The sequence below is a fragment of the Taeniopygia guttata genome, chromosome 5 (assembly GCF_048771995.1).
Source record: "Taeniopygia guttata chromosome 5, bTaeGut7.mat, whole genome shotgun sequence".
NCBI classification, from domain to species: Eukaryota; Metazoa; Chordata; class Aves; order Passeriformes; family Estrildidae; genus Taeniopygia; species Taeniopygia guttata.
The window spans coordinates 52,907,905-52,922,438 of NC_133030.1; the positions used below are offsets into that span (position 1 = coordinate 52,907,905).

General features: G+C 43.8%; 1 protein-coding gene across 7 annotated transcripts in view; it reads left to right on the forward strand.

Annotated features, from left to right (window-relative positions):
• EVL (Enah/Vasp-like) overlaps positions 1-14,534 on the forward strand; it is a 140,615-nt gene that overhangs the window by 11,499 nt on the left and 114,582 nt on the right. Inside the window, exon 1 of one of the 7 annotated variants that reach the window (XM_012574231.5) lies at positions 12,773-13,099. The exons of 1 other annotated variant lie outside the window; for it this stretch is intronic. Coding sequence is in view for 4 of the 6 variants with exons in the window: in XM_012574233.5 (XP_012429687.1) it covers positions 13,544-13,566 (23 nt within the window). In the remaining 2 variants the exon portion in view is untranslated. Of the gene's footprint in view, positions 1-12,772; positions 13,100-13,230; positions 13,567-14,534 lie in introns of those variants that run through there. 5 more of the 7 variants (XM_072930408.1, XM_012574233.5, XM_002200241.7 and 2 more) reach the window with 5 other exon arrangements.

Here is a 14,534-nt window from a genome sequence, read left to right on the forward strand (position 1 = left end):
TCAAATATTTTTGTGACCTGCTATTTGAAAAATAACCACATCAAATGCTTCAGCTTCCTTGAGGATTGTCGCATTTTCCTTCAGGACATGCATTTCTCATGGCCCATCAACATCTGTTCAGCCCTTGCAGTGCAGGAGGATGAAGTGAAGACTCCCAGGGTCTGATTTTCTCTCCAGCCTCCAGGCACCAGAGGAACTTTAGTGAAAACAGAGACAGGGAACTTTAGTGAAGACAGAACCTTCATGGAAACTGAGCATGCAGCAGCCCTGGCAGTGTGTCCTCACTGGGATACACAGCTTTGAGTACCCCTTTCCTGGGGGTGAACTCATTGACAGCTCAAAACTGCTGATTATGGAGGGAATTTTTGCAGCATCTCCTCAGGATTTTGCTGTCTCTCTCTATTCTAAAGCTGTCTGAGCAAGGATTTAAAGGAAAACTAATCCAAATCACCAGAAATGTGAATGTAAAGTAAATTAGGTAAACTAAATCAAACCATTTTATATATATTATCTGATTCAGCATTCATGTGACCTTAATTTGATTAAGTTTAATTCACCAAATAGGAAAGAGGGTTGATTTAATTAATAATGAGTGTGTCTGCAGGGATCTAATGTGGTTTCATTCATTACAGAAATGTTAATTCAGATTACCTTTCTAGAGTTTTCTCATGCAGATAAACCTTACAGAACAGTTTATTAGTTAGGCCTAAACTAGTGTAATTGTGTGTTTATTCCCCCTTGGCTCTAGAAGGACTTTCCCACTGCTCTCCTCTTGTGGTAATTCCATGAGCATTTTGTTGTGGGATGTTTTGTTAATCTGTTAATCCAGGCAAAGGAAATTCATCAGTTTTCTGTTGGTTTAGTCACCTTTTCACCTGATTTGTGGCTGCATGGTGCTTCACAGGCGAAGACAGGAGTGTGAATGTTTGATCAAGGGGGAGAGGGTGGGGACTCACTTCAGGTCAAACCCTTTGTGCAAGAGACACCCTGCTTGCACCCACACTGCTGGGCTACACAGCACATGGACAGAAGAAATGAGCTTTGCTGGAGTTGTCTAAAGTCACATACCACAAATTTTGATTTTCTTAGTGTTTAGGTACAACTGTGATGTGTTTCTTGGCTTTGGCTTGTACTCCTTCCCTCTGGCTTTTTGTCTCCTTTGTGCCTCAGTAGTACAGAGCAGCATCACCCCAGGAGCTCATGCCCTCAATACACACAAGCTCTACTGACACACTTTCTGACTGCTTTTCTTCCTTTTCTGTTGGTGGCCTGGAAGTTCTGTAAGTTTTTTTGGTTTTTGGGGTTTTTTTTTTGTTTTTGTTTTTGTTGTTTTTTTTTTTATGTATGATTATTAAGGGAATGGACACACCATAATTGTGAAGATGGGGTAGCTGGAGTGGCTGAGACTTGCCAGTCTTTGTGAAGGGTTTTTTGTAAGGGTGGACTTTGTTTTCAAAGAATTGTGCGAACCAGTGCTGTGATTCAAGTGTAAAACTTGAACTGAAGCACCTGATCATTTTCAGCAATTTGCCAAGTTGAAAATACTGGAGAGACTTGAGGAGAGGAGTGGATGGTAAATATGAACTAGATGCAGCAAAGATCAGCAATTCCAAAGCTTGGGGTTTTTTTTCTTTATTTCTTTCTCTGAATAGGAGTAATCTGGTATTTGAAGAACAGATAAATTCTCCAAAGCGTGTCCTGAACTTTAACAAGAACCCTAAATTTGATGCAAAAGCCTCCGAAGTTTGGAAAGTGAGGTGCAATAATATTGTGCTTCAAAATTCACTTGAGGTCAGTCTCCAGAGTACTAGGAAATGTTGGCTGTTCTGCTAGCATATTCACACCTTCTAGTTTGAGTTTGCACCAGGAATCACTCCCAAACAGTGGCCAGAGCAGTGCTGTCAGCCTTTAGCAGCTTCCTGTGATTATCTGGTTCATTCTTTCTGGAAACCAGGCTTTGAAACCCCGGAGCTGTGCCCATCTCATCCTGTTGGAATATCAGCACACCCAGACACATAAACAATGTGCCTCTTCACAAAGCAATGAAAATCAATGGGGTTTTGAAAAGACATTCTCATTAAAGTCATGGCCTTATTTGGGAACTTGCAAGAGGCTTGGCTGTCACAGGAGAATATTTTGGCTCTGTGACAGTTTTATTTTATATGGTTCTTCAGTGAGGAATCTCCTGGGTTTGTGCATGATAGCTTCCAAAAGTTGTGTGTCTTTTTTACTCCTTCCCAGGAATATTTGCTTGAGGAGGAACCAATATGTTGGTCAAAAAAGGCCAAAGACCTCGTTTGACCTCTCTTGTCCAAAGTATGTAGGGGAAAAGAAGGTTTTCAAAGATAAAATGAAAAATTCCTGGTATTGCAGTATTCCTGAGCAAACTCACATGTTTTTATCATAATTACTTCTCTATACCCTTTTTTTCCCCCACTACTTGTTTGTTGAGTGCTGCCTTCTGTGTATGTAAGTAGGGGATTGTTTAGGAATAATCTGGTCTGACATCACACTTGTGATCCTTACGCTCCTTGGGAACATTTCCTTTATGTCCCTAACACCTTGTGAACTGTGGTGGGATAAAAGAGCCTGCATGATAAAGATAAATAATAAACTGAAGGGAGAGTGTGAGAGACAGAAGCATTTTAGACTTGGAGTTGTTTGGGGAGAAAGAGAGCAGAGAGATTATCTCAGCAGCATTTTGAAAGGATTTCAGAGGAGAGAGTTGAAAGAGAAAGGGGAATTAGAGAAGAAAGGTGTGATTATAACCTAAAAATCACTGTGGCTGTTTCTGAATCCCCTGTCTATATGATATAGAGGTGGAATATAAAATTACTTCAGAGACTTAAGCTGTACGATTTAGTGAATTCTGAAGGAAGAAGGCCCTCAGGCCACGCTGATGTTGGAGACCTGGGGCACAATAGTGGGCATTGCCATGTGGAGCTGTCACAGCGTGGATGCCAGAAAGGACACCCTCAAGCACCAACAATACTCTTAAATCATTATAGTTGTGGGGGAGGTTGAGAAGGAGGGGGAAGAGGGTGAGGTCAGCACAGTCTGGCTGTGGGGCTGGTACCTATCCTTCAGATTTCTCTTCCTACAAAATTCCTTTCTGCCCAGGATAGTGAATCCTCTTCTCCAGCATCCTTGTCAGGTTTTCCTTGACCTGTTCTTGCCATTCCTGAGCTTGTAGTGACCCAGCACACATTCCATCTCTTTTCTGCTCTGCCCAGAGCCTTTCTGTGCCTGAGGAGGTGGGGAGGCAGCTGCACAGGCTGGGCTCTGTTCCCACTGCAGTGACAGAGGGAATTTTTGGCTTGTGCTGGTGTGTCTTTGGGGAAAGGGGAGAGGGAGAGGGCAGAGTACCTGGAGCAGAAGCAACCTAAGGGTCCAGCACAGTACTAATGTCACTTAATATTGTGCATCTGATACCAGCCCGAGGCAGCAAAAGGGGCAGTGCCCATGGCAGTGGATGGGAAAGGAAGATTTGTGAAACTTGAGAGAGCTTGAGCTATTTGCAGCCAAGGTGGGGAATACATCCAGGAATGTGAGGCTGGAAGGAGCACGTGTCAGGCTGATGTGCAGTGCTCTGACAGAGAAATGTGAGTTTAAAATGTTGAGGAACAGGGATTCTTGTCTGTGGCTGGAAACTTAGAAGGAATTTCAGGAGAAAGGGGAATAATTTTTGGATAGTATTTGACTTTGATAGTTTGTGATCATTTCTCACAAGGAGCCTTGTGAACTGATTTCCAGAGCCTTGCTATTTCTGTTTTCCCTTTCAAGGTCATTGAGATGCACTGGTTACTCTGTAGCTTCATTCATTAGAAATTAGCTAAGCTGGGATTTGACTAGGATGTTTATCTGGGACGACCTGAACCGTTTGCTTCAGGAAGTCATTCATACTTGAAAAGACAAATGTATTTCATTTTAAAAGACAGGTCACGCTCACCTCTCTTTCCCTCCAAAGAAGAGGGAAGCAGGATTTGTCTCATGAACAAATACTTTATACTTGAAGATACGAGCCAGTTGTCTGAACTGAATTGGTGCCCAGTTCCATTTCAAATTACCTGGACTATCCAAGTGCGGGATGTGGGGTGATGGCCATGACCTTAGCCCAGCTGGATGCCAGACACTGCACACATGCTGGGACCCCTGGATTTGAACCCCAAGCATTGCTGGGCAGGATGGCAGTGGGAATAGGCAATGTTTCAGCTGTGGGCACTGCTGGGAGGGAAAAGCTTCTGTCTGCTGCAGTTTGCTCCGGGGTTTGGTGCACACATATGAGTCAGTGGAACTAGAGCCAGACCCTGTGATTGCAAAACCCACTCCTGATTTCCCCTTCTGTCCTTTCCTGGTCTTGGACGCCTCCTCTGTGTAGTTTTGGGATGGACAAAAGCGTATCCCATTGCTTTTCCCAAGGTTGTGACCTGACTGTGGGACAGATTGGATGTGCTCTGCGTGGCTTGCCTCTTAGTCTAGTCTAAGTGTTGAAAAGGGCCCCCTCAGCACAGGTAGGGAGGCAATTGGTGTTGTACTAAACTTGATTCATGGTAGTGTAAGGCAATTTGTACTACTGTTCCTTACTTGGCTGTAAAATTCCTACTAGCTCCACCATAGGTAGTTAATCATGGTTGTATAGGATAAGTAGGCAGTTTTTTTAAAGACAGAGTGAGAAAATGGGATCATTCAGTTGAGAAATGGTAAGCCATGCAGTTGTAGCTGGGCAAGTAGTGTGTGTGTGTGTGTGTGAGAGAGAGACCTCCTGCTCTGCTCCTCCTGCCCAGCTGTCCTGGTTTCTTCTGGCTGGGTCTTGAACAGAAGTGGTGGCTTAGGGCTGCTGGGACAGGTCACAGTAACGGTTTGATTTGTTGAAGACTGGTTCAGACTGTGCATAGAGCATAGGTCGGAGGTCTGGCAAACCCAAAATGAGAATTCAGACTTCAGCAGTAACTTTGCTACACAGTCCTGAAGCAAAAAGGGGCTTTGCTATCCCAGCCACCACCTTAGAAATCCTGTTCTTTTTAGAGGAGATACAGGAAGATTAAGAGATGTATGGAAAATTCTGGGTATAGAACTCAAAACAAAGTCCCCCTCAAATGAGGTCTCTGTTAGTGTTTTGCTTCTATGAATTTTAGTGCTTGTCCTTGTGGTAGGAAATTGAATCTCATTCCTGCTACCACTGGGAACTGGAGAACTGATGATGTTCAGATGATGTGGGGTCCTAAATGCTGCCTGGGTTCATGGTTTGTATAAAGGCTTTTGCTGTGATGTAGTTTTTGTAATTTTAATGCATTTGACTCTAAAGGGTAACATGCAGCTTATGTTAAAAAGGTATTTTTGTGTTCATTTTGGCACATTCTTAAATTAAAGTGTCAGACATAAAGTGTCATTGAAAAAGTCAGTGGACCCCTCCAATGGGTCTAGCAGAAGCAGAAAAAGACCAGGAGATGTGATATTTCTCAGCTTCTTAAACAAAAACAAACAAAAAATCACAGTTTTTCAGTCTTCAGTCTTTCTTTATGTGAAGAACAAATGAGGGGTAGAAACATGATGTTCATGACAATATTTTGCAACATAAGCTTTCTGCCTTGGTTTTGATTTGCCATAGAGTATCATAAAACGTTTCTCCTCACTAGGTCTGGCTCAAAAATGTTGGGTCTTACTGATGCTCTGCAAAGAGATTGGTAAAGTTGGCAGATATCCATCACCTCTGCAGAGGTCAGCGTGGCCAAGCCACATGCATTTCAGAGAAAGGCCCCTCTGAGATTCTCCTGCGTTGTAGAATATACTTGTGGCCACTCCTAACTTTCCTCCAGCCTTAATGGAAGAAGGCAGCGTGAGGTCTTAACGTTGTGGTCTAACTGTGTCAGTGGTTCTGGTTCAAGATGATGTACACTCTTCCTCCCCTGTGTGTGCTTTCCTTAGGGAGCAGGCATTGATAATAATTAAATTCCACAGGAGCTGTCACAAAGGGGAGAGGTTGTGGGAATGACCTGGTGCTGCCTGTGGAACATCTGCTGCAGCAGCCAGCCACACTTTGGGAGCAAACTGTTCTGTGCCTAAGGGATGGGAAGGTCCTGCTGACAGAACCAAAGAGCTGTGGAGGTTGGCAAGGACATCTGGAGATCATCGAGACCAACCCTTGCTCACGACCTTGTCCTAAGCAGTTCTGAATATCTCCCAAGATGCTGATGCCAGACTTTCTAGGCAACCTGTGCCAATGTTTGAGCACTCATGGTAGAGAAGTTTCTTCTTATTTCTGAACTGAATTTCCTGTATTACAAAATTTGTACCTGTTGCCTCTCGTCCTCTCACCTCTGAGAAGAGCCTGACTGTCTTCTTTAGTCCCCCACTGTGTATTTTTACAGAGTGGTGAATGTGTCTGTAAGGATGTGATATCAAAAGCCTTACTGGAGGCAAGACTCCTTTGTGCAGAGTAAGCCAGAACCTGGCCAGGGTGACAGTGGTGTCACCATCCTCTGGCTAGAAGCACAGCTCCAGTGGCACCACACACTGGCAAGTCTCTGCTGCCAGCAAGGTCATTTGGGATAGTGTGTAAAAGTGCTGATGAGTGCACTTTTACCGTGCTGTGGATGTGATGAGGATGTAATGAAGCCTTGGAGGAATCAGAACTTTGTCTGTTCTCATGGGAGTGAGGAAATGTTGTTCTGAAATTGCCACAGCTTAGGTCTGGTGCTGCTGTCAGAAGCTGTTTCTGAACAAAGAGTTCTGTAGTGTGTGTGAATAATTCCTGCACGTGTTTATTCTAACGTGTTTTGCATCAGATGCAAGGGAAGAAAAATCTGTGGGGTCCTTTTTGCAGTTTTTTGTAGGAAGAAGAGGAAGAACACGTGCTAATGTGATAGCAATGCAGCTCAGTTTTGGCAGAGTCTCTATCAACAGCACCTTATACTGAATAACCCCCACATGTAGCAGCTTTCCAGCACCTAAAGGGGAGCTGGAGAGGGACTTTTTATAAGGGCTTGTAATGACAGGCCAAGGGGGAATGGTTTCACATTGAAAGAGAGGATTAGGTTTAAGTTTAGATTAGGTATCAGGAAAAAATTCTTTACTGTGAGCATGGTGGGGCACTGGCACAGGTTGCCCAGAGAAGCTGGGGCTGCCCCATCCCTGGAAGTGTTCAAGGCCAGGTTGGACGGGGCTTGGAAGGACATGGTCTAGTCTGCAGCATTACTCAAATTTATCTGTGCTGAACTGAAAAAAAAAAGGTTGATAATTGTTTATCTAGGAGAAATGATACATTATTACCTTGCACTTCAAATTTGTATAGCCTTGTCCCTTTCCTTGGAAGGATTTTTTTTTTTTTTGTTTTGGTTTGGGTTTTGTTTGTTTTTTGTTGGTTTTTTGTTTTGTTTTTGTTTTTTTAAATCAGTAGGGTGATAGAATGGGTTGGGTGGGAAGGGACCTTACAGACCATCTAATTCCCACCCCCCTGCCATGGGCAGCGACACCTTCCACCAGATCAGGTTGCTCAGAGCTTCACCCAGCCTGGTCTTGAGCACTTCCAGGGACGAGGTGTCCACAGCTTCTCTGAGCAACCTGTGGCAGTGCCTTGCCACCCTCACAGGAAAGAATTTCTTCCTAATATCTATTCTTAACTGGCCTTTCAGATTGGAGCAGTTGTCCCTTGTTCTGTCACCACATTTTGTATGATTTTAAATAATTTCTCATAACCAGGAAGCAATACCCAAATCCTGGTCATATCAACTAACATTTGCTACCTATACAGACTGAATCTTAGTTTTTAGATGTTTGGTGGCTTGACCATATTTCTTGTTTTACTAATTTGAATTCATCTCATATATCTTTGTCTGTTGTTTATGTAAACTGCTTTTCCATTTTCAGCTTTCTATGGTGGTTGGCACCATACAGTCCTACACTTGACTGGATATTTCAGGCACTGTTGCAGTGATCAATAACTTAATAATCTGTATGGAGCTTTTAGTTTTCACCCCAGCTGGCTGAGTTCTGTTGGATTGCTAGTTGTGACTTGGTGCTGTCCCCAAGGGCTGATAGAAAATCAGTAAGAGCCCCATTCTCTCTGGTTCACTCCAGTGCATCTTCCCTAAAGCACTAGAATAAGGCAGATGAGGCTGTATGTGGAAAAACATCCCCTTTCAGCCCTGTGAGTTGCTGTGCACTGGTCTGCACCTGGTATCTGTTCATGAAAATGTTATGGGATACTCCCAGAATGATAAGAGTAAAGCTGTGGGAGAAGAACTTGGGGAAGGCATCAGCCATCCTGTGGTCAGGAATCTCAAGCCCTGAGATTTGCACGGCATGAAGCATGCTTGGGCCAAGTTGAGAGGGAAAATTTTGATTTTATTCTGTGCAAATATACACGGGTTGTGATAATTCCAAGATGTACAGATAAGGTAGGATTTTCTTTAGTGAAGGTTGACATCAGAAAATCAAGCTTTTATGGTCAACCTGAAAACCTGAGAGTGAAAGGAGAAGCCTGAAATATGTTGGATTTTCCTTGTGCATCAAAATTCACACTGTATTTTAAGGCAACACATAATAGAAATACCATTGATAAAAGGAGGAAAAAAAAATGTTCATTTTTGCCCCACCCATACTCCCCTTTAACAGCTGAAATGCTGAGTCAATACTCCAATACTGAATGCATCCTTGTTCTGTAAACTTAAGGGCACTGCAATTATTTTTACACTTTCCCCAGTACCTGAACAAACTAAGGTAGCCACTCCTTTTCTATTTCAATAAACATTTTAAATCTTATTTTCTTAAGCCCAGGAAAGACGTTTGAGCTCAGAGACAATCCTGTTAAAAGGAGATTTTTGAGTATATTCTGGGATGCTGCCTGTGATTGCCACATTCTCCTCTGTGCAGTAATTTTGGAGATGCAGTGAATGAACACTCATTAGATATGCTCTTGTTGGCTCATTTCCCTTCTTTTTGTTTTCTTCCTCATGAATTGAAGTGAATGCTGAATTTCAGCACAGTTGCAGGGATTTTTTTAGAGTGGTCTTAATCTGACTTCAGCATAATGGTAATGCAGGCTTAATGACAGAAGTCCACTGTGTTAGTGGTTTTCTTCCTTTCTTGAGCAAGGGAATAAGTAGTTACTTCATTAAAATGTCTCAGTCTGTTTGTGATCAGATAATGTCACCAAGCATCTGGCAAAGGCTTTGGTGGAATTTCGGGTCAGGAGGACAAATACTGATACACTGATATACTAAATAACAATAATGCAAGATGTTACACTTGAGGATATCGGGTTCTTAGCAGAGTATCAGCATGAGGCCCTTGGATGGCAGTGAAATACTAGATAAAGCCAGAAATTTCACCATATCCTCTGCCTTGTTCTGGTTTGTCATACTTCCAGGCTTTTTTTGCATCCTTTGCTTTTTAGACAAGCTTTCCCCAAGGATAATCACTTCTGTTACAGTCTCTCTTGTTTGTTTGAGCCCAACATTAAAATTGCAAAGTGTTTCCCAAAAGCTGCTGCTTGTCTTCAGTGGGAGGGACACACAGTGTCACATCTTTTTGGCCTCTGATCAGAAGGTGGGGTGTGGGTCCCACAGTTCTCATTATATAAATTGTCCCACTCAATCTTTAGTAAATTCTTCTTTCATGTGACATAATTTCAATTTTTGGTAAAGTGAGGGCGATTTGTCATCAAATGTCTGGACTGGTTATAGTGCCAGGAAGGGAATAAACAACTTCTTGTGAAAAATGTCATTGCTGATTGTGGTTTCTGACATAATTTCTGTCTGCTTCTCAAGATCTTCAGTCTGGTTTGTGGCACAGGAAGTTACAGCCTTGGCTAAAAAGTTATAAGGAAGTATTACAGCCTTGAATTTATTTACGTGGCCTAATTTGGCCATTGCATGTGTTCATGTGATTTTCTGAAGCCCCTGTGTGTTCTGTTTGGTAAAATTTCATGCTGAGCCTCATTTATGTCTACAGTAGGACATGATGGTCTCAGATCTTACTATTGAATATGGGAATCCTAGTAATTAATGAACCAGAATTGAGACTACTGGTTGTTTTACATGATAGAAGTCCTGCTGTTTCTGTGTGTAATGCTGTCAGCTGTTGTGAAAGTGCTGGCCAAGAAAAAAAAAAGTTAAAATGTTATCCCAATGAAACCTTTCAACAGCTGACCTCTACTGTATATGAAAACTTTGTGGAGGATGTTTGCTTTTCTTGTCCTTCACAGTGAACCCACTGATGACAGAAGCCTTGACTTGAACAGTTAACTATTTCTTTGCATTGTGGCTGTTGAGAAACTGCAGAAATTGGAAGACTTGATAGTGATTCTGTTGACTGTTTCAAGAAGAAAGCTTAGAGGAAGCACTATGTTTGCTTTTAATTCTGTAGAGTGGTTTTATTTTAGATAAACACCATTTAGATAAACACTTCTTTTTTTAGAGAAAAAAGAAGCATGTTTTAAGTGAAAACCAGCCCCTTTCTACTTGATTCAAGTCAGAGAAGGATTGTGGTGAGCAAGAAAAAAGAAGCTCAGAATTCTGTCCTTCCTCCATGAGAGATGTTGGCTAGCTCTGAAGGTATAAAACTATTTCCTACAAGGTCAGGAGCAGAAAAATTGCTTGCAAGGGGTACCTCTCCGGTGCCCAGCTGCTTGGGTGCTGTATACAGTGAGCATACTTGTGGTGAAGTTCAGCCTAAATATGGCAGGCGGCTTCTTTTGACAGTTGGCGTCGTTCTCCTCTCTGCCAGTTTTAATCTTTTACTAGGCTGTAGCCAGAATCACCTACCTTGCAGTCCTTCTCTTGCTGGATGCTTGTGGAAGAATTAATTTCTGTCAGATGGTGCGACTGCATGTGTTTTAGTGTTCCTACAGCGTGCCTTTATTGTCACTTAACACTATCACATTTGTTTAAAGGAAATAAAATTAAACCCAAGGTCACTACTACATTCAAATCACCATGTCTCAAATAAATGTGATTTTTTGTTTGTTTATTTCCAGTGCTGGGTTTTTTGTCATGAGTGCCTTTTCCTTTCATTCCAGCCCTTTTTGCCTGTATTTCTCAGAGCCATGAGGTCAGATGCCACAGTTACCATGGCCTGTCCCCAATCACTGTGTCTAGGAGATGTGCCAGTCTGTACCCTTTGGATGCTTTTCCAGTCTCCAAATCCCACAGCTCAGTGGGACAGCCATTGCCCTAGAGCATGTGAATTTCAGGAGCTCTAGTTTGGTTTGGATATTTCAGACTCTAGCCAAAATCCTCCATGTGTTTCCTTGTGCTAGAAACCAGCCCTAGCAGTAAAGCGGCAAGTCAAGGAGTGTCGGAATCTGTGGGTATTGGTGATTCCGAGATTGTAGAAAGTCTCTGTCTTTCTGCCCTGTTGCCAAAGAAGAAGCCATAATTCGTCTGTGCTGGTTTCAAGGTTGTTTATTCTGTTTATCTCTGACATGTTCTGCTGCCCTGCCGCAGGTCTGTCCTGCAGGGCAGCGTGCGGGGCTCTGCCCCTCAGTGGGATGGTACAAACATTAGATACCAGAAACTACGTGTGCTATATTTACAATAATGTGCCAATATCTATCACACGTTGAACAGTGTGTCCCCAGCCTAAACCAATAGAAAAATGCCAACACTACAGTGAAACATGGAGGGCATGAAGAAGGAGGAAAAGGACAAGACACACCCAATTCCTCCATCTTGTCCCCTCTGAACCCCTAATCTAGAAACCTAAAATTTTACTTTTGCACCTGTGCCACACTTAATTATTACTCTTATCAAACACTCAAAGCTTGTATTTCATTCTGTAAGATTGAAAACTCCTCTCCATGGACAGAGATCACAGACAGTGTCTCTCGGGGCTCTGTCCAGGGGGGTTCCTGACCCCTGCCAGGGTCCCAGACCTGCCAGGGCAGCCAGAGGGAAGACCTGGATTCCCACAAAGGAGGAGGGCAGCCCCAGAGGTAGCTTTGAATTTGCTGTCTCCCTGTGACTTTCCCAGACAGCATGTTCTGCCACTGCCCCATTCTCTCTTCTTCCCGGGGCTGGGGTTGATTTCCCAGGATTTGAATCTCCCTCATTTCCAGCAGCCCTCGCCTTTCAGCTGCTCTCTAGCCAGCAGGTGATGGCAGAGCCTGTCCCGCTCTGGCCGTGCTGGGTGATGCTGAGGCCGGTGCAGCGTGCCCAGCCCCGGGGTTAAACCTCCGCATCCCGCCGCTGATGCGGCTGCCGGGCAGAGTCCCGCAGTCTCACAGTAACACCCGTGCAGTCCCGCAGCTAGCTGGTGCCGGGGGTGCGATTCCTGCGTGTCCAGAATCTCCAAGGGATTGCTGCGGGGATGGAGAGCTCTGGCTGCTGCTGGTCGGGGTGTTGTTCCCCAGCAGTGTGCGCGGTGTTTGCTCAGCCTCCGCACGCGTGGCTGCCGGGCCGGTGTTTCCGAGCAGCAGCCGTGCCGTGCCGTGCCGTGCCGTGCCGTGCCGTGCCGTGCCGTGCCGTGCCGTGCCGTGCCGTGCCGTGCCGTGCCAGCCGAGCCGTCCCGGGAGCGCAGCAGCGGCAGCCGTGCCCCGAGCCCGGCGTGCCCGTGGCTCCCGCTTCCCCCGGGCCTGGCTTTTGGCGCTGCGGCTGGCACAGGGTGGTGTGGCCGTGTCGCCGGGGTTGTCCCCGCGTGTCGCCCCTGGGGTGCGCAGCGGATGCTCTGCCCCCTGCGCCGGCTGCGCTGTTGCCATGGAGATTGCGTGCGCTGTTGCTAGGCAGCTGAAGCATCCTCGCCTGCACACTGCAATGCCACGAAATGCTCAACTTTCCTCCTTCCCATCTCCCTTCTGTGATCTCGCAGATATGACTCCTTTGGCTCTTATCCCACTTCATTCACTTGCACTGCTGCGATTTCTTGGTGTTAACCCTGTAAACCCTAAAAAGCCCGCACGGCCCTGCAAGTAGGGTTTATGGCAATGAGTTCAGGGCTGAAGGAGTTAAAGTGGTCGGGAATAGACTACAGAGGAAATGATTTCTAGCAGATAAACTACTTTAAATGTTCTGGCATTCATGGAAGGGGAGGTTTGTGGATGGAGTATTTTGTTCCATCACTGATGGTTTAGATGAATAAAAACAGACTAAAATATCTCTACAAGGTAAGAAAATCAGCTTGAATGGGCCTAATTAATCTCTTCTGTTACAATATATATTTAGTTTTTTATTATCCTCTGCTTGTGCTTGTTGATTTTGACGTAGCATGTGAATGATAATTTAGCTGTGAAGCCTGTCGTGTACCATATTTGACTTATTTGGCTTGAATAATAAAGATATCAGCCTGTATTCTTGGAGTATACTGCATTAATCAGACTTGCAGGAATGATCACATGGTACTCTATCGCCTTTTCCTGTTAGCTGCTGCTTGTCAGCAGCTGGCTGAGCTGTAGGCTGCAGGCCAGTATCTGCATACCCTTTCTCCTCAGAATATTCCAAATATACTGTCTCGTCATTATGCATTTTGCTGCAGTTTGACAAACTAAATGGTCCTCTGCACGTTAAGAAGATTATTTTCAATTTCAGAGCTTTTGTGTAGTTGCTAGGCCATGTATGCATTTGAAGAATTCAGGTAGGCTCTCTGTTTTATACATCAGTGTGCTTGGTTTTTGTTCTCACATGGTTTTTGCTGTGTAATGTCAGTCAGCTCTACAGTTAGTTCGTCAATGTGCAGATATTTATTGCGTTTTAGAATCTCTACCCTGTGCATGGGGAGAAGTGCTTGAAGGGTTCGTTGCAGGTAACGGTAGCTTAACTGCATGATGAAGTGCAAAGCTGGGTAATTGATTATGTCTTGCACAAATTTCATAGCCATGCAGCCAGAAGCAGCGAGTACAGGGTAGTTATAAATATAAACCAGAAACTGTTCTCTTTAAAAGGGTCTTTGCTATTTTTAGTCCTGGAGAATCTGACAGATGCTCCTTCAAGATAAAATACTGATGGTGATAGAGAAGAGAAAATTGATGCTTGGATTGTACATAGGATTATATTTTATGCTGCTGCAGAGTATACATGTCTTTTTCATAACCTTGTAGCTGCAGAATTACTTATGAATTATATTTAAAATAAGAATATTGTTTAGTTTGTTGGGGTTGGTTTGTAGCTTGCAAACATTTGAGCAACTGTGATTGTTAGAATATAAAATTAGCACTTTTTATTTGATATTGGTTCTGCTCGGTATTGCCTCTGCCCCCTCTCCTCCTCCATCCCCACCCCCAGTATAACTCCATCCTTATGCAAGTATTGAGGTCTATTAAAACCCCAACAGATATTTGAAGACATGAAACAGAATTTCTACCCTCACTAACAGACAATCATTTTCCTATGCAGTTTGGGACTTGAAAATTTCTGGTCAGTAGTTGTGGGGTGGGGAGTGTCTCACTTTTCGTAAAAATTTTTTTTGCTTAATGTGTTCAGTTGTTATAACTTGTGTAATGAAAATTGTCCAGATAAAATGGTGACAACATTGAAACAGCACTAGGCATCACATTGTGATACGTTTGTGTACTGTTATTATAATGCATATTAAAAATATCTTTC